Raw genomic sequence first — 23658 nt, forward strand, 5'->3', positions numbered from 1 at the left:
CCTGTTGAAAGCGGAGGAGATCCATCAGCCACATGAAGGTTAAGGATGAGTATAAGGATAAGATTCATATAGTCCTGTGAGGTTACCCTCATGGAAATTTGGGCTGCTTTTTTCCTGAGGAAAGCGAGCTGCCATACAGCATACGGCGCTACCCATTTGTGTGTTTTTTGTTTAGTTTTTTCCTGCATGCGTGTATTCGTGTGTCCAAGCCCTGAGACTTTCGCTGTGAACTTGGGTTCTTTAGCGTGTGTATGCGAGCACACGGGGGGTGTTCGGACACCGAGGAGAGTCTGCACAAAGTTGACTCTGGGAAATAAATCCCTCGCCGAACGTGGGGATCATACCCACGCCGATAGCGACAACTGGTTTAACATTTAAAGCCAGCGCCGCTACCGACTGAGCTATTTCCCCGCCCCAGTGAACATTTGCTGTGAACAGAAAGATTGATTTAGAAAAAAAAGTGAACGCTCTGTGTCATACAAGTTCTGCATGTTTACCTTTTCATTACCAAGAACTTTTCTTTGTCTCAAGGTCCGATGGTGTGGTACCAGAAATTCGAATACGCCGTCTCCCATTGGCTGCAGAAAGCAACAGAGCATATGATAGGCTGTGTGCTTTGCAGCCCCGGATGTTTCTCTCTCTTCCGAGCCTCAGCACTCATGGACGATAACGTCATGAGGAAATACGCTACCGTGTCAACACAAGCCAGACACTATGTGCAGTACGATCAAGGTATGTGACAGTTAGAGTCATTACACCCCCGGTATAGGGGTGTGTATAGGTTTCGCTCGATGTGTTTGTTTGTTTGTGTTCGCATATAGATCTCAAGAATGAACGGACCGATCGTCACCAAACTTGGTGAACAGGTTCTATACATTCCTGAGACGGTCCTTACAAAAATTGGGACCAGTCAAACACACGGTTAGGGAGTTATTGGTGGATTAAGATTCTACAAGGACTTATAGAGGCACATGTGTTTGTTTGTTTGTGTTCGCATATAGATCTCAAGAATGAACGGACCGATCGTCACCAAACTTGGTGAACAGGTTCTATACATTCCTGAGACGGTCCGTACAAAAATTGGGACCAGTCAAACACACGGTTAGGGAGTTATTGGTGGATTAAGATTCTACAACGACTTATAGAGGCACATATTAATGGTCAAAGGGAAATAACCTTCTCAGTTGGTGGCAGTGAGAATGGTTATTTCCCTTTGACCAACGGGGGTGTTTTTCCTACCTCCTCGGAGGAATTTCTTGTTTATGTTGATGTTTTGCTGACAGTGGTCCTAAAAAGTAATTCAAGGTAAAAAGTGCATACAAAACTGAAACATGTCTTTGTTATAATTAGTTACGTGTGTTGTCGTTTTACTCATAGGAGCATCAAAAAGCAAAGAATAGTGTTGACTAAAATGTGAAAAAGTTTCCATGTTACGCAATGATTAAAGATGAATGGAAAAGGAGTCTGGCGTTTCTCCCTCTGAAAGCCGAGAGAATGCAGTCGACGATTGTATGCCTCTTTGATTTGTTAGCTCATGGAGCGAATCTCTCATGCTAGATGTTCTTTGTGTCGAGCGATCCCAGTAACAAGCATGTTTAGCGTCAGGAATTCAAATTCCGATGTTCCATTTCGATCTCTTTCAGGTGAAGATCGTTGGCTGTGTACGTTATTGCTGCAGCAGGGATATCGCGTGGAGTACTGCGCAGCCGCAGACGCGTTGACCTATGCACCGGAAGGATTCGAAGAGTTTTTCAACCAGCGCAGGAGATGGTCTCCATCAACAATGGCCAACATTATGGATCTGCTGCAGGTACCTTGCACTTAGGCCCCCTCTGGGTGCCGTGTTCTCGTCGTATGGGACGGTCACAAATACAAACAAACTGGTAGAAATAAAGCAGACACGGGCAGCATGGAAGGATTACGGGGTTTATTCCAACATGATTTTTACCCAGAATCCCCAGCAACGTATTACGTCATGGGTCTTGCACATTGGCAATTGAATACACATTTCAGTGACGTCATAACATTACACTGGGTAGTGTTCGGAAGTAGCAAAAGTCAATCTTGCAGATATCTCCGTGTTTGCCAATCTTCCACTAGTAACCTATCATCGGATAGCTTTTAGAAGATTAAGAAAATATCTCTGTATGTACAGGGAGCAGAAATGCAGTGATTTTCGTCTGAATGATTTCTTGTCTATGGCTAAAACGATAACGTGTTAAAGAAATCATTTGGGTTAATGGCAAACGTTAGCGCCATGATATGTGCAAAAGAGTTGTACCCATTAAGTAGTTGCTTCCAGATGGACTTCTTTTGTTCACACTATTCCATGAAAGCAGGTGGTTCGAGCTCGCGCCTCTCGCGGAACGGTTTTGACCCCAACATACCTGATTTTATTCCCGAGTGCTGTCCAGTCCACCAAACTGCAAATGGGTATCTGACCCTCATACAGCTGGCCCAACCAAAAGTTGGAATCTCTAACATTTCGCTCTCCATCGAACAATTAGATTATGAAACCACTTGTAATAACAAACAAAAAACCGTGTGAGTTTCACGGTCCCGCTGAGTGAATCTTAAACGGTCGCTCTTCTTTCAGTTTGTCACATCACTTCCACGGGGTTCACTCGGGACTATACCGGACGATTTTACATGTCCCTTTCCATGCACTGATATTGTCTTTTGTTAGCTTGAACGACTGCTTTGCTTAGAGCTGGCACGTGATGATCTTTTATTGACACTGTTGGAACTGTTTCTTTGTTTAGAGCTGCCACGTGATGATCTTTTATTGACACTGTTGGAACTGTTTCTTTGTTTAGAGCTGGCACGTGATGATCTTTTATTGACACTGTTGGAACTGCTGCTTTGTTTAGAGCTGGCACGTGATGATCTTTTATTGACACTGTTGGAACTGCTTCTTTGTTTAGAGCTGGCACGTGATGATCTTTTATTGACACTGTTGGAACTGCTTCTTTGTGCAGAGCTGGCGGATGATGATCAAGATCAACGAGAACATGTCCGTGCTGTACATGTCCTACCAGCTGCTGCTGTTCCTGTCCTCTCTGCTGACTCCGGGCACCATCTTCCTGCTGATTGTGGGCGCCATCAACACCGCCTTCGAGGAGATCGACCTCATGGAGGCTCTCTTCATCAACCTCGCCCCTGTCGTCCTCTTCCTTATCGTCTGCCTCACATGCAGGTCCAAAATACAGGTAAAGGCTAGTGTTAATTGGGCGGAGTTGACTTCGCGAAGGTGACTTTACGAAGCTCGAAGCACGAAGCTTTGGTATTGAATGTTCGACTTCGCGAAGTCTTTAAAAAACAAACTTCGGGCTGAGTTAAAGATATCCTCAAGGGAGAGTTTATTGTTGTTTTTGTAAGTAAATCTCAAGAAAAGCCAGTCTACTTTAACGGATTCTTAGTTGATGGTAGAAGTTTTATTTTTATAAATGACCGTCCTTGGTTTGGGGATCCTGTTTTGAAACTTGATGGTAAATTTTGATCCACGAGTTTTTCTTTTTGTGTGTGGTTTGTTTGGTATTTACTTCTTATGTCGCTTTTCAAAAGGCAGAAAACGGAAACACCCTTTTGTGTGTTTTTTTTTTCGTTGAGAATTTCCTGGATGTTATTTTTTAACTGAATGTGTTTTGAAATCCTTTAAGCAGAATTCTACAGCATATTTTCATAACTCCGTGAACTCAGTTTTCCACGAATACTGTCTCAAAAAACATGATCGCAAGATAATGTATCAATGCACTCTGTTCACGCAGTTGGCATTCGCTGGCATCCTCTCCATCGGCTACGCGTTACTCATGATGGTGGTGATCGTGGGGCTGGTTCTGGAGATGAAGAAGGACGGCATATGTGCCCCCACCACCATCTTCATGATCTTCGTGGTGGGGGTGTTCATCATCTCGGCCATCATGCACCCCATGGAGTTCTACTGTCTCTTCCACGGCATCCTCTACCTGTTGTCCATCCCCGCCATGTCCATGCTGCTCATGATCTACTCCATATGTAACATCAACGTGGTGTCCTGGGGAACTCGAGAGGTGAGCGAGTGAAAGGGGGTGCGCGGGGGGAGGGGAGGGGAAGGGAGATAGAGAGAGAGAGACGACAGACAGACAGGCAGGCCATGTCCATGCTGCTCATGTGCTACTCCATCTGTAACATCAACGTGGTGTCCTGGGGAACTCGAGAGGTGAGCGAGTGGGTGGAAGGTGAAGATGGAGGGGGAGAGAGAGAGAAGAGGGGGTGGGGTGTGTGTGTTTGTGTGTGTGTGTGTGTCTGTGAGAGTGTGAGAGAGAGAGATTGTTATCCCCGCCATGTCCATGCTGCTGATGATCTACTCCATCTTTAACCTCGTTGTTGTGTCCTGGTGAACTCGAGAGGTGAGTTAGAGAGTGGCAAGACAGAGAGAGACGGACGGACAGATAGATACACAGACAGAGAGAGAGAGAGAGAGAGAGAGAGAGAGAGAGAGAGAGAGAGAGAGAGAGAGAGAGAGAGACGTCAGCAAAAAGTCAGAATTATTATTCGCGTAAACACAAGTGTTATAGCGAAAGGGTGTTGTTGGGTTAGGATGTCGACGTACAAAGCTTTCTGAAAACCGAGGCATACACAATTGCGGATAAGTTCTTACTACTGAAAGTCCGATAGCGAGTATGTGAACACAGGTGTACGGATTTGTCTGCCACACACATTGGTCGTTGTTCGGTTTACCGTACATCTGTAAACAACTGTTAACGGTGCATTTCAAAAGATACAATCTGAGAGATGGAGAGGGAGGACGAGAGAGAAAGAGATATTGAGTCATCACTCTTCTTCTTTCCAGTCAGCCAAGATAAAATCTCAGAGAGAGAGAGGGAGGGAGAGAGAGTGGGAGGGAGAGAGAGAGAAAGAGATATTGAGTCATCACTCTTCTTCTTTCCAGTCAGCCAAGATACAATCTCAGAGAGAGAGAGGGAGAGAGAGTGGGAGGGAGAGAGAGAGGGGGGAGAGAGAGAAAGAGATATTGAGTCATCACTCTTCTTTTTCCAGTCAGCCAAGATACAATCTCAGAGAGAGAGAGGGAGGGAGAGAGAGTGGGAGGGAGAGAGAGAGGGGGGGAGAGAGAGAAAGAGATATTGAGTCATCACTCTTCTTTTTCCGGTCAGCCAAGATACCATCTCAGAGAGAGAGAGGGAGGGAGAGAGAGTGGGAGGGAGAGAGAGAGGGGGGGGGGAGAGAGAGAGAAAGAGATAGTGAGTCATCACTCTTCTTTTTCCAGTCAGCCAAGATACAATCTCAGAGAGAGAGAGGGAGGGAGAGAGAGTGGGAGGGAGAGAGAGAGGGGGGGGGGGAGAGAGAAAGAGATAAAGAGTCATCTCTCTTCTTTTTCCAGTCGTTAACACCAGCACCGCCGGGAGGTCAACCTCGCAAGACAGGGGCCAAACCCACGCGCCTTCAGCAACTGGTCAACCTCTTCATGGTGGGCAAGGCCGACCCCTCAGTGACCACCGAAGAGGACAGCGACTACGGCTTCTCCTGTGGCAACCTGTTCAAATGCCTGTGCTGCCCCAAACCCGTGGATGACAAGAGCAACATCAAGATGGCGGCCATCTTGGAAAAGCTGGATCAGCTGGAGAAGAGCATCAAGAAGGAGAACGGGAGTGTGTCTGGGGGGTCAAGGTTGCCATCTGCTGCTGAGGAATCCGCTGATACCGAAAAGTAAGTGCAACCTTTTTACATTTAGTCAAGTTTTGAATAAAACTACTGGACTGATCTTCATGAAATTTCACATGAGAGTTTGTGGGTATGATATCCCCAGAGGTGTTTTTCATTTTTTCGATAAATGTCTTTTGTGACGTCATATTCGGATTTTTGTGAAAGTTGAGGCAGCACTGTCACGTCCTCATTTTGCAACTAAATTGGTTGAAATTTTGGTCAAGTAATCTTCGACGAAGCCCGGAGTTTGGTATTGTATTTCGGCTTGGAGGCTTAAAAACTAGTTAATTAGTTTGCTTATTAAAGTTGTCATTAAAATCCATTTTTCACTAACAGTTTTAAAAATGATTGCATCGTATTCCTCAATTTCTCCTGAATTCAGAAATGTATACGTATGTCATGTTTACTCTAAAACTGTGCTCAGAATTACAGAAAATAGGTTACGTGGGCCTTTGGCTGTGGTTTGTCGAGACTATCTTAAATATAGTCTCGGCGATGACTGTTTCTTGGTGTTGTAATCTGTTACTTGACTAAATGTTTTTATATCGCTTCACGCGACTTGTTTCATTTAGTATATAATGCATTTAGTTAGCAAAGTCAACTGCGCTCAAGAAAAGTTCACCGGAATGTCTTTTGTCACCTCTCCCATCAATTTGAAATAACTTGCTGATGGTCTATGTCAACAGAATGTGTTTGGTGTGAGATTCCAAGATTATCCAGTTTATATGATTCGTTTAACCCATGACTCGACAAAAAGAAAGTACGATAAATGTTTCAATAAAGTGCCCAACAAGAAATTCCTCCGAGGTAGGAAAAACACCCCCGTTGGTCAAAGGGAAATAACCATTCTCACTGCCACCAACTGAGAAGGTTATTTCCCTTTGACCATTAATATGTCCCTCTATAAGTCCTTGTAGAATCTTAATCCACCAATAACTCCCTAACCGTGTGTTTGACTGGTCCCACATTTTGTAAGGACCGTCTCAGGAATGTATAAAACCTGTTCACCAAGTTTGGTGACGATCGGTCCGTTCATTCTTGAGATCTATATGCGAACACAAACACACAAACAAACACATCGACCGAATCCTATACACACCCCTATACCGGGGGTGTAATAATGCTGACGTCACCTGCTCTATGTTCCTTTGAGTTCCTCTCTCCATTGTCCCCTCTTATTTGAGCCTAATGAATTAGGTTTACTACGAATATGTTATGAGTCTTATCCGCTGAGCTTTGTGTAATGTTTTTAAGCTTGCACAGCTAATTTTTTTCTCTGTGACTTTACAGACAGAACGACATGAACAAACAGCTCTCTCCAGCAGAGCCCAAGCTTTCAAGCCAAGGGGAAGGCGATGGTGTGAAAAGTAAGCTTCTCTTTTCTGACAATCTGCTTGCGATGTTTGGCATGTCCATCAAGTACGCATTGTGAAATTATTGTATATCGACCTGTTGATCCCGTTCATTTTCAATCCCCTGGTACATCGCCCTTTCTACCTCTTTTCCCTCTGTAAATCTGTTCTCTCTCCTGTGTGCTCCCTTCGTTATCTAGTTTCTCCAGCCCCCCCCCCCCCCCCCCCCCCCCCTACCCAACATCCTCTTTGAATGCTGCTGCCAAAGTTTGTATTTTTGAGTCACTTGAGAAAAAGTGACTCTATGTAATCGGTCAGTGTTAGTCTGTCCGGCCGGCCGTCCGGCCGGCCGTCCGGCCGGCCGTCCGTAGACACCACCTTAACGTTGGACTTTTCTCGGAAACTATCAAAGCGATCGGGCTCATATTTTGTTTAGTCGTGACCTCCAATGACCTCTACACTTTAACGATGGTTTCGTTGACCTTTGACCTTTTTCAAGGTCACAGGTCAGCGTCAAAGGAAAAATTAGACATTTTATATCTTTGACAAAGTTCATCGGATGTGATTGAAACTTTGTAGGATTATTCTTTACATCAAAGTATTTACATCTGTAGCCTTTTACGAACGTTATCAGAAAAACAAGGGAGATAACTAGCCTTTTCTGTTCGGCAACACACAACTTAACGTTGGGCTTTTCTCGGAAACTATAAAAGTGACCGGGCTCAAATTTTATGTGAACGTGACTCATTGTGTTGTGAATAGCAATTTCTTCCTGTCCATCTGATGCCTCATATAATATTCAGAACTGCGAAAGTGACTCGATCGAGCGTTTGCTCTTCTTGTTAAATAGATTTGCTTGTTTAAAAAAAACTCTACTCAGTGACCCAGATAGTTCACCTGTCGAGCGCAAAAGCACTCGCAAGCACACAACTAAAAATACGCACGCACGAATATACATACGCACACGAGTGAACAGTGCGCGCACGCACACACACACACACACACACACACACACACACACACAGACACACGCACACGCACACACATTCACACTCTTGACCTTCAGCATCTCCATTTCCCATAACCCTAACCTTCACCCACTTTATCTCTCCCCACAGCGAATCCACTCTTCCAAGAGACAAACCCGTTCAACAACTACGAGGCAGAATTCTCCCCTTACTGGATCATGGACAGTGAGCTCGGATGGGGCAAAGTGCGCTACCTGGGCACAGAAGAAGCACGCTTCTGGCACGAGCTGATCGCGCGCTACCTCTTCCCGCTTCAGGACGACCCCGCGCGCAAGGCGAAACTGGAAAAGGACTTGATAGAACTTCGCAACAAGATGAGTCTCATGTTCTTCCTCCTAAACGCCCTCTTCATCGTCATCGTCGCCGCCCTGCAGTACACCAACGCTGCCAACGACGGCAATGGTCTTGCAATCCCGCTGCCGTGTAAGAACGACGATGGTAAGGATCTGACGCTGGAGCCTATCTCCCTGCTCTTCATGGCTGTCTTCGGCATTGCCCTCATCATCCAGTTCGCCGCCATGTTCTTCCATCGCATGGGCACCTTCCTGCACATTGTGTCCTCCACTGAGGTCAGTTTGACATTTCTGGTACCACGTTTGTGAACATGTTGCTCTTTTGGAAACTACCCAGGTGTTACATGATTCTTATTTAGTTTACCGATGAATGACACACAGGTGCGTCCAAGTAAGATGCTTGTGTTACGAAGGGTTTGGTCAGTGGTTTACTTTGGTTTGGGATGTTGTTTATCTTTACTTTATTATATTTTGCGTGGATTGTTTTATTAGACGTTTTACGATAGTTGAGAGAAAAGCTTTACTGCAAGACAAGTAGATACAGATGACGGATAAAGAAAGGAACTTGCAATTCAAGGTCAAGAGCTGGTTTTCTTTGGGGATGAGACTTCTAAATAACGTTAACCGATTGCACACAAAAACAACCCTTGAATATACAGTACTTCAAATAGACGAACTTCGTCAATAACTCGGTCGGGTTTGTATATGGATTCTGAAAGAAAGAGTGAATACTGTTCAATATTGCTGTTATTGAGACAACTTTCCACACGTACTCCTTGTCCATTTGATTCAGACACATCCATCACGAGTGACTGGCTATAATGTCACATGGGAAAGTTTGACTCAAATAAAGCCAGAGTATTCACTCTTTCAAAACACATACAAACCCGACAGAGTTATTTCCGAACATCGTCTATTGAAACGTGCACTGTGTGTGATTCCCAGGTGAACTGCATGAAGCTGAACCAGGAAGAGATGGCGGACATGGCGGTGTCGGACAAACTAGCACTCGTCAGAGAGATGCAGAACTTCGGCGACGACGACGACGACGCCCGCTCCACCACGTCAGCGGAGACGACCAACGACGACAGCAGTAGTACGACGGACGACTCGCCGCGCATGGGCCGACGCAAGACAGTGATGAGGCTGACCAAGAAGCGAGGTCGCCCCGTGGAGCAGAAGGGCTCCAACCTGGGCAGTCGCTTCATGGAAAGATACTTGAAACTGGCCAAGGACTTGCGTCAGGTAAGGAATGCAGTGCTGGACCTAGTGTATGAGAGGGATAGCCTTAAAAAACGAGGGAGGGGTATATTGGCTGTCTAGGCGGGGGTTGTTGCTGTTACAAATTTAGCATTTGAAAGGGGTATTTTGAATCTCTCCTTGAGAAAAAAGATACATTTGCTGGGAGAGGGGGGTTCGGAACCCAGGAACCCCTCCTCAGATCCATCCGTTGAATCTGGTGTCCATGTTTTTGTATGTGGCGATGTTTTAGCTATATAATCCGTCTTGTATCGTGTGTTCTTTTTTGCCGCCAGTCGGTCAGCTTCGCAAATACCCTTCTGAATTAGTCCTTCAGTAAAAATTCACTTCTTTAGGTAGTAGTTCTAAGTCGTCTTACCTTCAAAAAGAAATAATTTAACGCTGCAGTCAACAAGAAATAGTGTTCTGCTATTCAAATATAAATAGTGTGGTGTGTTCTGCAGAATATGTGCTCAAACATGGGAAACAGATTTTAAAATAAAATCGAAACAGGTAGACAGCTCAAGTGTTAAAGTTAAGTGTAGGAAGACAAAGAATAAGACAATAAGTCTGCTAACGACGTAATAATGAAACATTTCGTTTTGCCAATAATCAGAAACGTTCCAGTGGCTAATCTTTTATTAAGTATCTAAGAAGCTTTTTTTTTTCGTTGACAGGAGAAGACGAGTGACCGCAGCAAGGGAGGCCATCGTAACAGCTCACGCAAGAAGCGCAAGACCCAGCGCGCCCTGGAAGCCATCGAGAAATCGTCAGAGAAGTCCTCCGTTCTTCTCAAGGCCCACAAGTGGCAGAGTCTCAACCGCGCGCGTTCCAACGGCCAGGCGACGACGCAGACGATGGAAAAGCTGCAGAAAGACCCCTGGGTGTCCATGGCCAAGGGTGTGCTGTCTCACTCACGATCCTCGCTCAACACCATCAGTGAAGAAGATGGTGAGTGTTGACGACCGTATGGGGGAAGTCTTACACGGGTTGTAGGCGCTTGGAAAGCTGATCTTTTTCAGCAAAGTGTACTGGAGTATCTTTCAAAATTATAAAGTTGCTGGTTTAGCATTATCATACAACTTGCTATGTTGACCTATTGCAGAGCCAGTGAACGTCAAGACAGGCTAAGGTGCAGCCATCGACTTCACACACACACACACGCGCGCGCACGCACACACACAGGCGCACGTTCGCTCGCACGCACATACAAGTTAATTTTCACGAGCAGACTGGCTTGCTTTAAAGTGGTATGGATCATAAGACGACGGAAGCAACACTCACAATATGAGAGTAATGATTGAGATTGGGTTTAGGGCATTCGGATGGGTTTGGATGATAATTTGTCTGCTTCCATGGTTATACAATTTATAAATAACATTGATCAACATGTCACTTTAGGTTATAGAAGCCTTATTCTTTTTTTGCTGAGCTATAAGCTCGTTGTTGCGACATTTGTTTTACATAATTTAATAACAAAGCATTGAACTTTTCAGGTCGTCTGTCCGCACTGCTCCCGAAGAGAAAGTTCACGTGGGCGTCCAGCGCTGATTCTACGGTCCTGTTGCGGCGTTCAGCAGCAGAGCTCATGCCTAGGGACAGCCGCCCTGTATCCCGCGCTAGCTTCGGCGGGCGCCGCTCCTCGCTGAACATTCTCAGCGAGGTGAAAGAAGTCACCACGCCTTTGCAGTCTCCTACGGGGCTGTACGAGAGAATCGAGATGACCGACGTCTTCAGAGTCGGTGATAGCGGAACGGGGGACGAAGAAAATGGCGTCTCGGCGAAGGACTCGGATGAGACGGAGCCCAATTCGGAGACGGCGAGTTACCGTGGCATGGAGGAGATGTCCGAACAGCCTATTACCGCCACCACCGTGTTGTCTGCGGACAGGGACAGCACTGTTTTCAACTACGATCTCACGTCAACGCCTGTTACGCAAGCGGATGTGCATTATTCCTCCCAAGGTACCGGAGGTTCTGCGACGTTCCCTGTGCAGTCCCCAGGGGGTTTGATACGAGCTACAGACTCGCTGGAACCTACTGGTGACGGCGAAGGAGTGAAGAAAGATAAAGGTCCGGACACCAACTCGCGTTTCTGACCGAAAGCACTCTATATGGAATGACCTGAACTTATGCTACACTGCTTTGGGGATTTTGTGTGTGCTGATTTTGACCATGAATATGAGGACACTTAGTTGCGCATACTAAGGTCGTTACTTTACGATATGTCTTTCACAAAGCTGTGTTCGGAAAAGTTCATGATGTGGTAGAATTGATTTATTTCTACTACAGAACGCTGTTCTTGAAAGCGTTTGATTGTGTGTTCACCGTGAAAACGATTAAGGCTGACAGTGCCACAAGTACGGAACAAAAATACAATAAAACAGTTAGTCAAAACTTGACGAAATGTAAAAATACCAGTCAGAATGACAAAGTCTGTTTTAAAGCTGGTTCCGTCATAAAAATAACATATCAACGTTGTGCTGCTGTTTAGGGGTTAAGGTTGGTTGTTATACCACAGGTGGTATTTGGGTTTCCCTTTGTCAGTCTAAATTGAGGATACCAATGAAGCTTAAGTGTCTGGTATTCACAAGGCCGGCATCCTTAAACGGCTTCTGCGGGACATTAAAGTATAAAGATGCCTCTCTCAGATACACCTATCCGGCTCCCCCTCCCACCCGCCAACCGCCAGGAGAAATAAAGACCAGTAGACCAACGAGTAGGAACAAATTGACGTGAGTTCTAGGGTTTCCGGACCCCCCCCCCCCCCCAGCCAAAAAATAAAAATATTGAATGAGGCATGCATTTCTTTATTTTACATTGAGTTTAAATTTTTGGGGTATTAATCAGTGACAAAATCTGCTGCCTGAAACTGGTAATGATCATCCTCAGAATGCACCAGATTGCACCATTTTGCATCCTTTTTTTCAAAATTTTCCGGGGGGGGCATGCCCCCGGACCCCCCTAGCAAGCTAGGCGCTTTGCGCCGTCAGCTCGGCGCTTCGCGCCTTCACACCCATATCTTCACAATATACTTTTGAAAAAAAACACCCATAAAATGAACTGATCCGCCCCTGCCGCCAGGGGGACATCCCCCTGGGCCACCACTGGCAACCCCCCCCCCCCCCTTCTCTTCGCCTAGTCCGGCCCTGTGTTGTGTTCTTTCTTTCTTTAGTGTTTAACGTCGTTTTCAACCGTTCAAGGTTATATCGCGACGGGAAGTGTTGTGTGAATGTGTACATTCTGAAAGAGATAACTATTCTAGGAGTATTGCGGGGCGACTTCCATGTCAGGGACATTACTACCAGTTCGCTCACCACGGTGGGATATGACAATGATTTTAAGGATGAAGATTGCCGTTAGGCCAATTACGGCACTGGGTGAAGATCTAGCCATGAAACCATGACCTTCCGGTTGTCCGCGAAATTGACGAGTAACAGTTTTAATCAAAGCTCAATTACTTTATCTAAACCTGACTGCATTATTTTCTTTAACCAATTTACGGTTTTTATCAATGTCAAATTTTGTTGTCAGTTATTTCATTGTCATAGATGGTTGTTTTACATGAATCGTTCTCTGCTCCGAACACCATCCACGAAGTCCTAGCAGCAGCTTCAAGTTGCGGACTAGGCTTCATTTACATCATATGGCTACGGTTCCGGTGTGTTCGTGTTCCGGTAGACATTTTTAACAGAAACATTTTACGGCCCGTTCTTAAACAATTCTTGCCAAAATAAATCGTCAGAAATGCTTTTCAAGCAATATGTAAGCGTGCCTTACTGAACATTTTTTCGATGGACTTTTTTTTTACCAACGTAATATATGTTAATTACATATAGTTTAAAAGATGACTATTACTATTATCTCTTGGTCATCTGAAGAATACCATCGGATTGGAAAGTGTTCCGTATGCTACACATTCGCTGTTATCACTTTCTCTGGTATATTTTATTTTAAATGTTGTGTTATGCGCTTATGTTTTAATGTCGCTGTCAAACTATTTGCTGCTCTATTTTAAGTAAATTTTGAGTTATGCACGTTTTTAATTACTAATAATCGTGTAGTGACTTCCAGAAAGCCTCTCCTCCAATGGAAAGCGATAGTTGTCTTTCTTGCCTTTTGTTAGATGATCAAGCGACTTCATTTCGTACGGTATCTAGTCACACTTTACGTAAAGACTTTTCACAAAATATTTATTGTATATTTAAATGGATATGTCTCAAGAAATATTGCTCTTTGTACTTGTACAAGGAGCATCGTTTCGCGCAGATGTGTTAATAATACTGCGGAAAACTGTGTTTATGTTTACATCTCTATCTCTCTCATACACAGACACAAATGTACACACACACATACTTAAGCGAACACACACACACACGAACACACTCACAAACACACTCACAAACACACTTAACTTTCTCTTCGTTATTTCTCCCGCCGTTGTTTGTTCATGCGTTTCCACTTTGATACGGATGAGGGTTGGCCATCTGCTTTTCATTTTCCCGTGATTATTGCGTATTTATATGACGTTTAAAAGCTTTTGTCATATTTCAACAGCTTTACCAGGTCAGTGGCTCATTTTTCCATCAAGAATGTATAACGTTTTGGGTTACCTGCTGAGAATAGTTGGTCGATGCCAACTCTGTTTCATGTTTTCTTCTGCAGTTATGGTTATATCAATCAGCATTAATTAATGCTGTATGAAATGAACAATCTATAATTCTAAATGAGCTCCCCCACCCCTCCCTATCCCTTTGTAATCGCGTCGTGTTCACCTATCTTCACTTAACCACTCCAAACCACCACCCCCCACACACACACACACACACACACACACACACCTTTCTCCCCCTCCAGCTTTCTCCCCCGTTTGTGCCCGCCGAATCGCAACGTAGCACCACCATGTGCCTTTCAGCCTGTTCATATATTTTACAGTAATTTATAAATCCACATACTTGGTGCTTGTATGGTTTCTATTGTGCATGAAACTACTGCGAATAAATTGCGTGAATGGATAACGTTTTCATAGTTTTATACTTTTTACTTGATTGCTCTCATGATTGAACGATTATTGATTTTAATAAAAAAAAAAGTATAAATTTGTAATTGTGTGTTTATGATCATTTCGATTAATTCCCGATGCATTGAACGCTGCGTGAGAGAGAGAGAGAGAGAGAGAGAGAGAGAGAGAGAGAGAGAGAGAGAGACAGAGAGACAGACAGACAGACAGACAGACAGACAGACATATAGGTAGATAGGTAGATAGATAGAGACAGAAGGAAGGACTGGCAGATTCAGACTGATGGCAAGACCGACAGACAGCAAAAGGAAGGACTCCGATATACAGAAAGCGACAGTGGTTGTAAACAGGAATGTAAAAACGAAAGGTAACACTATCAGAGGAAGACAAAACGCTCAAATCAGTCAATTAGCACACTAATAGAACTAAAACAATAATCGCTTTATTCATCTCAAAGCTGTGACCGATATAGGACTGCTTTTACAAAGATGTGCATTTTTTGTAGCTTCGTTGTATACTCCTAAGTTTCTTTTGGTCTCTATAGATCTAAACGCCACACAATGCGATAAGAAGAGTTGTAGTTCTCTGGGGAAAAAGAAACAACAACAAAAACACGCGGGCGGTAGCAGGAGCGAGTAATTTCGAGAATGAAGGAGTTATCTCGTCATGGACGCGTTACGCCGATATTCGTACCCAACATTGTCCTCAATCGCACAAGCCATTTTCAAATCCGGTATTTCTTTACAAGTACAACACTGTTCTCTCAATGAAACCAGTCGCTCTGTCACGTCAATTTGTCAACCCATTTCTAAAGCGCAGTGATTACTTTATACTTTTCAGCAACAAACCGGTCAAACCAAATATTAACCGGTATGTATGATTACTTGTCGATTTCATGTCCGGTATTTTGACATTTGTACCGGTACCATGCCGACAGTTTCCGGTTAACGCAATCCCCGCCTTCGTACATAGTGCTCTCCATCTACCAACCAACAAATGAATCGTCAATCCAGCGTAGCAAAGATCTGGGTACCAAAACCGACGTAACGCATCTAGACTATTCACTCTAAACTGAAGTGTTCTATTTTTGAACACACTTATTTTAACCAGTTTTGACCACAGTGTTAAATAGTGCACAATTATACTAACAGAAGTAGCACACGTGGTGAACACTTGTGTGCAACCTTTGCTAGTAGAATTATGTGCTATGAGACTGTCACGCGGTGGTCAAAACTTGTCACAAAACGTGTATTTAAAGCTGGAGCGCTTCAGTTTAGAGCGTGGTTATGAAGAGATTTAAGAGGAGAACCCTGTGAGCGAGCCCCCAGTGAGGTCGATGGACACGAAGATCTCTCCCGTGGCGCTGCACTTGGCTGTGGCCGCCATACCCACCACCACCTTGCTGCCTGACGCTGTGTCCGTGCAGTAGATTGGGGCTCCGATATCACCCTGAAAGTCATGGAATACACAATACAATATAAGATTGTTGGTGGATTGTTAATTGTCAGACCAGCTTTCCGGTGGGTCCGAGGGGAGCATATCGTCTTCAGTTTCATCTTTATCGACCGAGGCCATAGGCACAATCATATATTCACGCTCTTGATTTTATGTGTCCAAGTGCTCTTATTCCATTTGACAATCTGGACAGATATGCGGCGGTGAACATACTCGTGTACGCGGGATGGGCAGTATCTTTAACATTACCCATGGATACGATCACTTCCTTAATTCACTGTAACCGCTACACCCCTCCTTTCCAAAACTCCAGAAAACTGTGCATTTAGTACACGTATGAGGTATGATCCAAACAAAATGATCAAACCCCGATTATACAAGTCTCAGGCCACTGATCATAAAAAGTAATATATCACTGGAAAGGCCAAACATTTAACTGGTATAACTCCAAAAGACAACGTCATTTGGTTAATACGTCATAAATGACGTGGTTTTAAAATACGTCACTTTTGGGTTGTGCTTCAAAACGGGGTCTTTTGTCAAGCACCATGAAAATCTTCACTTCTTTGAAGAGTGTAGCTGGGTAATGGTACAACAAAAATGTCTACAACGCTAAAGAATGTTACATTAATCAAAGCTGTTCCATATTCAACAATTTGACAAAAGAAAAGGGAAATTGAAACTGGGGAAAAGGGGAATAACTCTGACAAGCCAAAAAGACTTCCGAAGAGCGCTTTAAACGAGAATAATGTAGCTGCTGTGTCAAAATTTAAGAACTAAGATTACAAAATGTACATGCGGGTATAAAGAGCAAAACTTCAACTTTCATATGGAACAATCCAGAGAGTTCTACTCAATGATCTTCCGCTTCAAAAGCTGGCCGCAAAATGGGTGCCTCATTAGCTGACAGGGGAACGGAAGGAGCATCAGGGTCCTCTTGCACGCGATCTGGTCCACCGTTGTGAACCCAGTAGACCCAAATTTGTTATTACTGTAATCACTGATTATGAGACTTTGGTTTCCTTCTACTTGTCTTTAGTGCCAGAAAACACAGAAACAAAGCGTGTCTAGACTAAAATGACGAGATGCATCAAATTTGTAAGCGACGTTTTCAAAGCAGAAACAGGGCTATTCGCTGTATTTTTCGACCACGAAGGTCCCGTTGCTGTCAATATTATGTCTACTGACAGCACTGTCATTGTCACATACTATGCAGAAACCGTTTTACCCAAACTTATTCACGAGTTTGGCAGTCAGCGACCAAACTGCGAAACCCAGACTGCCCTTCTCCTTCATGAAAATGTCAGTCTCCACGAAAGAAGGGCCGTAACTCCATTCCTAAAAGACCAAATTATCCCATTTTTGCCTCACACATTCTTCAGACCTGATTACACCCCCTGAGATTGCTGAATATACCCTCTTTGAACATCAGACTTTTTGCCAACAAGTTTCACTGCACCCAGGACCTACAAAAAGCCGTCAAAAGCAACCCCAAATAAGGCCACCTTAAGGCCTCTTCTGATTGGCTTAGGCACTTGTGACTCTGCATCGATATTAGAGGAGAGTAGTTCTAATGACTGCTGTTATTTGGGCCAGATACGCCAAACGGTCTCTGCGAAAATCACATTTGATCATTTTGTTTGGATCATACCTCGTAAAAAGAAGATCGACCGTCAAATTCCCAGCTCCTTCATGTAATGACCATTTTGTCTCGACATTTACAAGTGGCAAGTTTTAATGTACTTACGTTACAAACGCCCTGTTCGGTTTTAATGTACTTACGTTACAAACGCCCTGTTCGGTTTTAATGTACTTACGTTACAAACGCCCTGTTCGGTTTTGGAGCAAGTGTAGTAGTCTGGGTTGGCCTCAATGGTACCGATAGTGGCGTAGGACTCCAGGTTCGGCAGGACATCGGCGCAGCACCCCTGCATGGGGTTGTCGACCAGCGGCGCCGACTGCAGGCTGCCATCGTAGGTGTCTGCAAAATGAATTAACAGATAATGGACATGGGATTCTGTAAGCCCTAATATGTTAAAATTACATATAGCTAGCGAAGCTGTGGTTTATGCGTACTTTTCAGTGCTGATTTGGCCAAAAGAAAAACACGAAAACCCTGAAGCTTGGGATTTGAAATTAATGGAAAATCAAAATTGTGCGTTACAATCTCATGTCTCAACGTAATAACCGAGCAACAAATCGACGACAACGTCTAACGCAAAGAGAAAGAAACAATCGAGCGCCAAACCGACGACAGCGTCCAACGTCAAGTGAAAATATTAAGAATCGTTTCCGAGCACTAAATTAACCCACAGCAACGTCGGACGCCAGAGGAAAGTAATAGCAAAACGACAACATCGTCTCAATTCAGGGAAGGTATTATCCGACGCCAAACTAAAAACAACGTTGGACGTCGGTGTAAAAGTGAAGAAAGAATTAGATAAAAATAAAAATAATAACATATTCAGAAACATGAATTTAAAACGAGAAATAAAAAAAATTAAAAAATACTAACAAGAATTAATTATCATTTTTTTTACTAATCAATCAACCAATCAGTATTAAAATCAATCACGTACGCCCTTTCTTGCTGAGTCCCCCGTAGCTGATGATCTCACAGGTACCGGTGTCGATGGTCATAGAAGGGTCGTAGGCCACGTACTCGTTGGACGCACAGTTGGTCGTGGCCAGAGCACTGGTCAGTGGGATGGTGCTCGTTCCGTCGTTGTTGTTCGTTGCTGTCGGTAGAAATGAAGGCAGCATAATAAACCATATATATGCAAAAAAATCTCTCTCTCCTGATTGTTAGTTTCTTTGCTTTGTTTGTTTGTTCTGTATCATTGAACGGGTACGAGTTTGAGAAGGTACTTGTCGGCAGGAAATTCGTTTAAACGAAGTGTATGGACATCCACACACACGCTCTCTCTCTCTCTCTCTCTCTCTCTCTCTCTCTCTCTCTCTCTCTCTCTCTCTCTCTCTCTCCCTCTCTCTGTCTCTCTGTCTCCCTCTCTGTCTCCCTCTCTCTCTCTCTCTTTCTCTCTCTCCCTCTCTCTCTCTCTCTCTCTCTCACACACACACACACACACACACACACACACACACACACACACACACACACACACACACACACACACACACACACACACACACACATGGGAGAAAAAGAGATAATATGAAAAGTACCGACACAACTGCTGATAGATAGAGTAAAAATCCAAATCACAATAGCCTACTAGTACAATTCGCAGTCCCATGCTCTTTTGCCCATTCCGTCCCAAACTCTCAGTGTGCAAGTGTGTCTGAGAGTGCACTTATGGATTTTTGGTTTTCGACTTAGTCATCGTAGTTAAAGCCCCAGTATGTCTCAAATGGTTTACAAAACGATTTAAATCTTCAATGAAAAAAGCAGTTGTAACCTTATGGAACACACTTGCAATAGCATTTAACAGTATTGAATGAAACAGTTCGTTTGAATTGCTATTTACCTCGCGTAAACCACACACCAGATTTCGTGAACCCGTGTGATCCACTTTCCTTTTTTTTACAATTTGGTCGTCAGTTTGTGATTTCAATGCGACTGGCTGTATCTGCAAAGGCACGTTATTGTGTACCTCTGATTGTAAAACGCAACAAACGGCTGCGAGTCACACGAACTTGTCGGCGGCAGCTGGCTTCAAAGAAAGCGAGCGCTATGCAGAACAATCGTCTGCTTTGAGACACGACCTTTCGTGACCCTGCTTCCGGGCTATCTTTTTTAAAACTTTCAAAACTTCGAATTTTACTGATCTTGTCTTGATGAAAAAAGAAATCTTTCATGATTTAAGAATGTTTTGTGTTACAAGCTGTCAATTTATTATTGAGATTCTAAAAATTCGTTCAAGCGCCAAAACTTTATATTTATATTAAATATTTATATTTATAACATACATAAATAAAGACTGATTATAGATCAGACGGTCCACGAAAAAATGTCTTTGAAAATGTCTCACTCTCGACGGAAAGCAGCCAGGATGTTCCCGTTCGGTGAACGTTCAAATGGAAGGGTGTTTGTACTGTGTGTAAAAACCTGACAGTATCGGTGATGGTTTACGGGAGGCTTACTGTGCCTTTAATATAATCAACCGTTCCCTCCCGAAAGTATAATGTATGGTGTCAAGTACTGAACAAACAACGGTGGCTTGAGAAATTAAAAATAAAATGTGTAGAGTAAAAATGTCATAATTAAATAACATAAAATCAAAAGATTCAAAAGTGTCCATATCTTACCTACTACGGACTCGATTTCACCAGTTTCAGTCCCATCGTCCCCGTTTACTACCGCCGGACTGTTGAATAACAAGAGAAGCAAGGTTTACTGTACGTTTCTACCAGACACTGTTAAGCTTTCTTTTCTCATTATAAAACGATTTCGGCTTTCAGCAGAAATACTTTCTAAACCCAATGCAATTTCAGAGAACAAAGGTGTGTGTTATTTTTTTCATATTGTGTGCTTGTTTGTTCTTTTTTTCCACTTATTTATTTTGTACAAGAACAACACAAGCAAACAATGTGGAAATTATAAACGTACTACCTGCTTAATAGTAATACAGTCAAATAATAATACAGTCAAAGAAAATATAAAAAATATTAAAAAAATATATATATACGTACTAGATATATACACAGATCATCACATCTCTGCAAAACCTAGCGTTACTACCTAACCAACTCTTCATATGCTAGTTTGTTCTTTGTTATGGCGTAAAACAATCATTTCAAACAAAAAGTAGTTTCACACGTACCCCATTCTGGTGACAAACTCGAGAAACTCGGCGCAATCGTTGGGCACGGTAACTTTTCCTCCCTGGTGGATACCTCCGCACATGATCCTCCCGTTGAAGGTGACGGCCACCACCCCAGGGTAGTCACAGTTAGTCACTGCTGTCCCTCCCGACAGACGACGAGCACGTGCAATGCCCAGCATCTCTGTGACAAAGGGGTCACACTTTTTTTTTTACCATTTTTCTTTTATATTCTTAAAAACGGTCACTTTTTTTTTTTTTTTTTAACTCCTGTAAAGGGGTAAGCCTACGTCACCCTTTTTGTTTTGTTTTTTTAAACCATTTTTCTTCTTTTTTTTTTTTTTTTTTTTTTTTTCCTCTTTTTACTCTAACGTTACAGCTATTTCATTCATCTTTGCTATGTCTAGTAGTTTGTGCGTTTGTCTGCGTGCGTGTGCGTGTGTGAGTGCGTGTGTGTGTGTGTGTGTGTGTTGTTGTTGTTGTTCCCATATTTCTGTTAAGTAATATCATTTTCAGCGGGACAATACATAACAAGTTAATTAATCCAACGCTCAATGGACAAAGGCGAGAATTTACAAATCTTGTTCATTCTTGTTGTTTTATTCAGGCATAGATCACAGAAACAAAGGGGTACATATACTCTAAAATATAGCCGACGACAAGAGTAAGTTGTAAGATTAATCCTTAGTTAGGGAAAGTTTTACAATATCGTCTGTCAAAGGAGTATTTTTGGTGAGTAATTTATTTTTTAAATGTGAGACGCATAACTATGCGTTTTCACCTCTAGGTCGAATAGAAATATCAGCTGAAGAGATGATACAAAATAATAACCAACCATTGTAATATCTGTGTGGTGAGTCTGCGGGCATGGCTGTTTGTCTACATTCCTCTTAAAATGCAGTTTGCACATTCAGAAACCATAAACCGATACACATTATTCTCGACACGATCATTTTCTCCTTCAAAAAAGAAATACGTAACAAAAAGAGAATGAATTTGAAAAGCAAAACAAATCTGTTTTTCATCTTTGTTCATTTTCACCCACAGTCATTTTGTTGCTTAGGAAAAGGGAACGGCAAAGGCTGTATCGGCGGTACCTATGGCGGCCTAACACGGTTCATTCTTAAGATTCTCCTGATTACTCAGGGGAGTCAAAAAGAGAATGGTAAAGGCTGTATGAGTAGGCCTACCTAGCGGTTTTCTGAGTAAATCCTCCAGCCTCAGGTCAAAGAAGCTGCTCCCCTCCAGTGGACCACATAGTGAGAACAGGATGCCCAGGATCGTCACTGCAACTGCACCACGCCGAGCCATGATTGGTAAGAAAGCGGAGTGTCAGATACACCGGACACTTTAAATATCTTGTATACAACGGAGAGTGTAAAGATCTTGCATACAATGTTGCCGTGTGCTGAGATGGTTGGCTCACAGCAACTTGTCTGCCTGAGAGCGGTGGTCTGTTCCCCTCTACGCCCTATTTCCGCTTGTATCGAACAAAATCGATGTCACGTGATAGTGGTAGTCATTTCTGTCTCAGCCAATGAAATGTCGTTTTTCTTGGACATGCTCGGTTCTTACTGTTTCGCCGAACGTCTTGCAGGTAGGGGGTTGAGACTATCCTTAGCTGCAGCTAAATAGATCTGCGGTAAAGCGAAGCTGCGCATACTATTTCAAAATGCTTCGTACATCAACAACAACAAAATTTAAATCCAAGAAAAGACCTCCTTTTTATTTTAGGATCATGTCAATCACAGTATCACCAAAGGGTCATGCCCTGCGAGAAACTGTCCACTCAATCACACTGCTGAGCTTGAGCCAACAATTATCTGGCTGCTTCCCAAGGAATTAAATTAGATTATTTCCATCAGTAGAAATTATATTTCTTAAGCTTTGCCCAGGGCCGGACCCAGGGGGGGGGGGGGGGTTCCAGGGGTTCCGGAACCCCACCCCTGGAAAAAGCATGTACCTTGCTTTGACTTTTACTAGTTTTAGCACCAAAACAATGCTGCTCTTAACCCTCAAAACAAGGCCCAGAATGCACCAGATTGCACAGATTTTAACCGTTTTTCAAAAATTTTCCGGGGGAGCATGCCCCCGGACCCCCCTAGTTCGCGCGCCTGCTTTGCAGGCGCGCGCTTGTGGCTTCGTCACTTCGCTGATTTGCCCTCCCAAAAAAGGAGGAACCCCCCCGTTACAACTCATTTGGTCCGGCCCTGTTGCCGCATGGGTTTTTTGCCTTCTTCTGCGATAGAGGGTGGCTTTAACAAATCGAAAGACTTTGTTGTCTCTTGCAGTTGAGGTAATCACGGTGTGTCAACTGTTTGAGTGGAAAACAGTTGACACACCGTGGTAATGTAATCTTAGAGATATGTCATTCTGGTTCTGTTAGGGAACATACTTTAAAATGTAATCCAACACTTACTAAAGTTGAAAAATGATGTACAAGTACAGAATATTCTCTCGTTGCATATTTGGTTCCAAATGTCATCTTGACATAATTGAAAACATGCTCACAGCACGTGGATACATGCATGGAACAAATGTATAAAACAAAAGCAGTCGTGTAAAATTCACCAAGCCCAAAATCGAACAGATCCAACCCAAAACGACAAACAGTGGGTGTCCTTGTTTGCTCAAGTCTATGCATCAAACAATGAAGTGTGAACATCTTCCTTTCTTTCGCACATGCGCTTCCAGGAGACAATCGAAAAGTTCTTTTGTGAGTTTTGCCTCAACAGGTGGTCAACAGCAGCGGATGGGTGAAAATACTGGTGAAGAGACGTGGGCGATC

At 43.5% G+C, this 23658-nt stretch overlaps 2 protein-coding genes across 4 annotated transcripts in view; one reads left to right on the top strand and one right to left on the bottom strand.

Annotated features, from left to right (window-relative positions):
* The window catches only part of LOC138958203 (chitin synthase chs-2-like), a 49586-nt gene extending 36899 nt beyond the window's left edge, over positions 1–12687 (top strand). For both annotated transcript variants that reach the window (XM_070329293.1, XM_070329294.1), the window contains 10 exons: positions 532–732; positions 1644–1810; positions 2979–3209; positions 3768–4049; positions 5381–5706; positions 6994–7070; positions 8174–8652; positions 9322–9621; positions 10293–10566; positions 11112–12687. In XM_070329293.1, the coding sequence (XP_070185394.1) occupies positions 532–732; positions 1644–1810; positions 2979–3209; positions 3768–4049; positions 5381–5706; positions 6994–7070; positions 8174–8652; positions 9322–9621; positions 10293–10566; positions 11112–11713 (2939 nt within the window). In that variant the 3' untranslated portion in view covers positions 11714–12687. The remainder of the gene's footprint in view (positions 1–531; positions 733–1643; positions 1811–2978; positions 3210–3767; positions 4050–5380; positions 5707–6993; positions 7071–8173; positions 8653–9321; positions 9622–10292; positions 10567–11111) is intronic.
* A 2369-nt stretch (positions 12688–15056) lies between these two features.
* LOC138958204 (uncharacterized) lies at positions 15057–22333 on the bottom strand. 2 transcript variants are annotated; one of them, XR_011453338.1, is made up of 7 exons: positions 22061–22333; positions 20871–21054; positions 20356–20414; positions 18669–18827; positions 17907–18070; positions 15561–16083; positions 15057–15413 (listed from the first exon to the last, which is right to left on the bottom strand). XR_011453338.1 is itself a non-coding variant. In XM_070329295.1 (6 exons), the coding sequence occupies exons 1-6, from the start codon at positions 22179–22181 to the stop codon at positions 15931–15933; spliced, it is 840 nt and encodes a 279-aa protein (XP_070185396.1). In that variant the 5' UTR covers positions 22182–22333; the 3' UTR covers positions 15057–15930. The 2 variants fall into 2 exon arrangements, 1 of the variants encoding a protein (XP_070185396.1); XM_070329295.1 differs by having other exon boundaries at positions 15057–16083.
* Between the last annotated feature and the right edge of the window lie 1325 nt (positions 22334–23658).

This window comes from Littorina saxatilis, linkage group LG2 (assembly GCF_037325665.1).
Source record: "Littorina saxatilis isolate snail1 linkage group LG2, US_GU_Lsax_2.0, whole genome shotgun sequence".
Classification (NCBI taxonomy): Eukaryota; Metazoa; Mollusca; class Gastropoda; order Littorinimorpha; family Littorinidae; genus Littorina; species Littorina saxatilis.

What these genes read in the sequence shown, in the direction of transcription:
- LOC138958204 (XM_070329295.1), bottom strand. Translation starts at nt 22,181, where the DNA reads ATGGCTCGGCGTGGTGCAGTTGCAGTGACGATCCTGGGCATCCTGTTC. An exon ending in GAGTTTGTCACCAGAATGGG is followed by an intron (nt 20,415 to 20,870) that starts GTACGTGTGAAA and finishes GTTATTCAACAG; the next exon opens with TCCGGCGGTAGTAAACGGGG. An exon ending in CCGAACAGGGCGTTTGTAAC is followed by an intron (nt 16,084 to 17,906) that starts GTAAGTACATTA and finishes CATGACTTTCAG; the next exon opens with GGTGATATCGGAGCCCCAAT.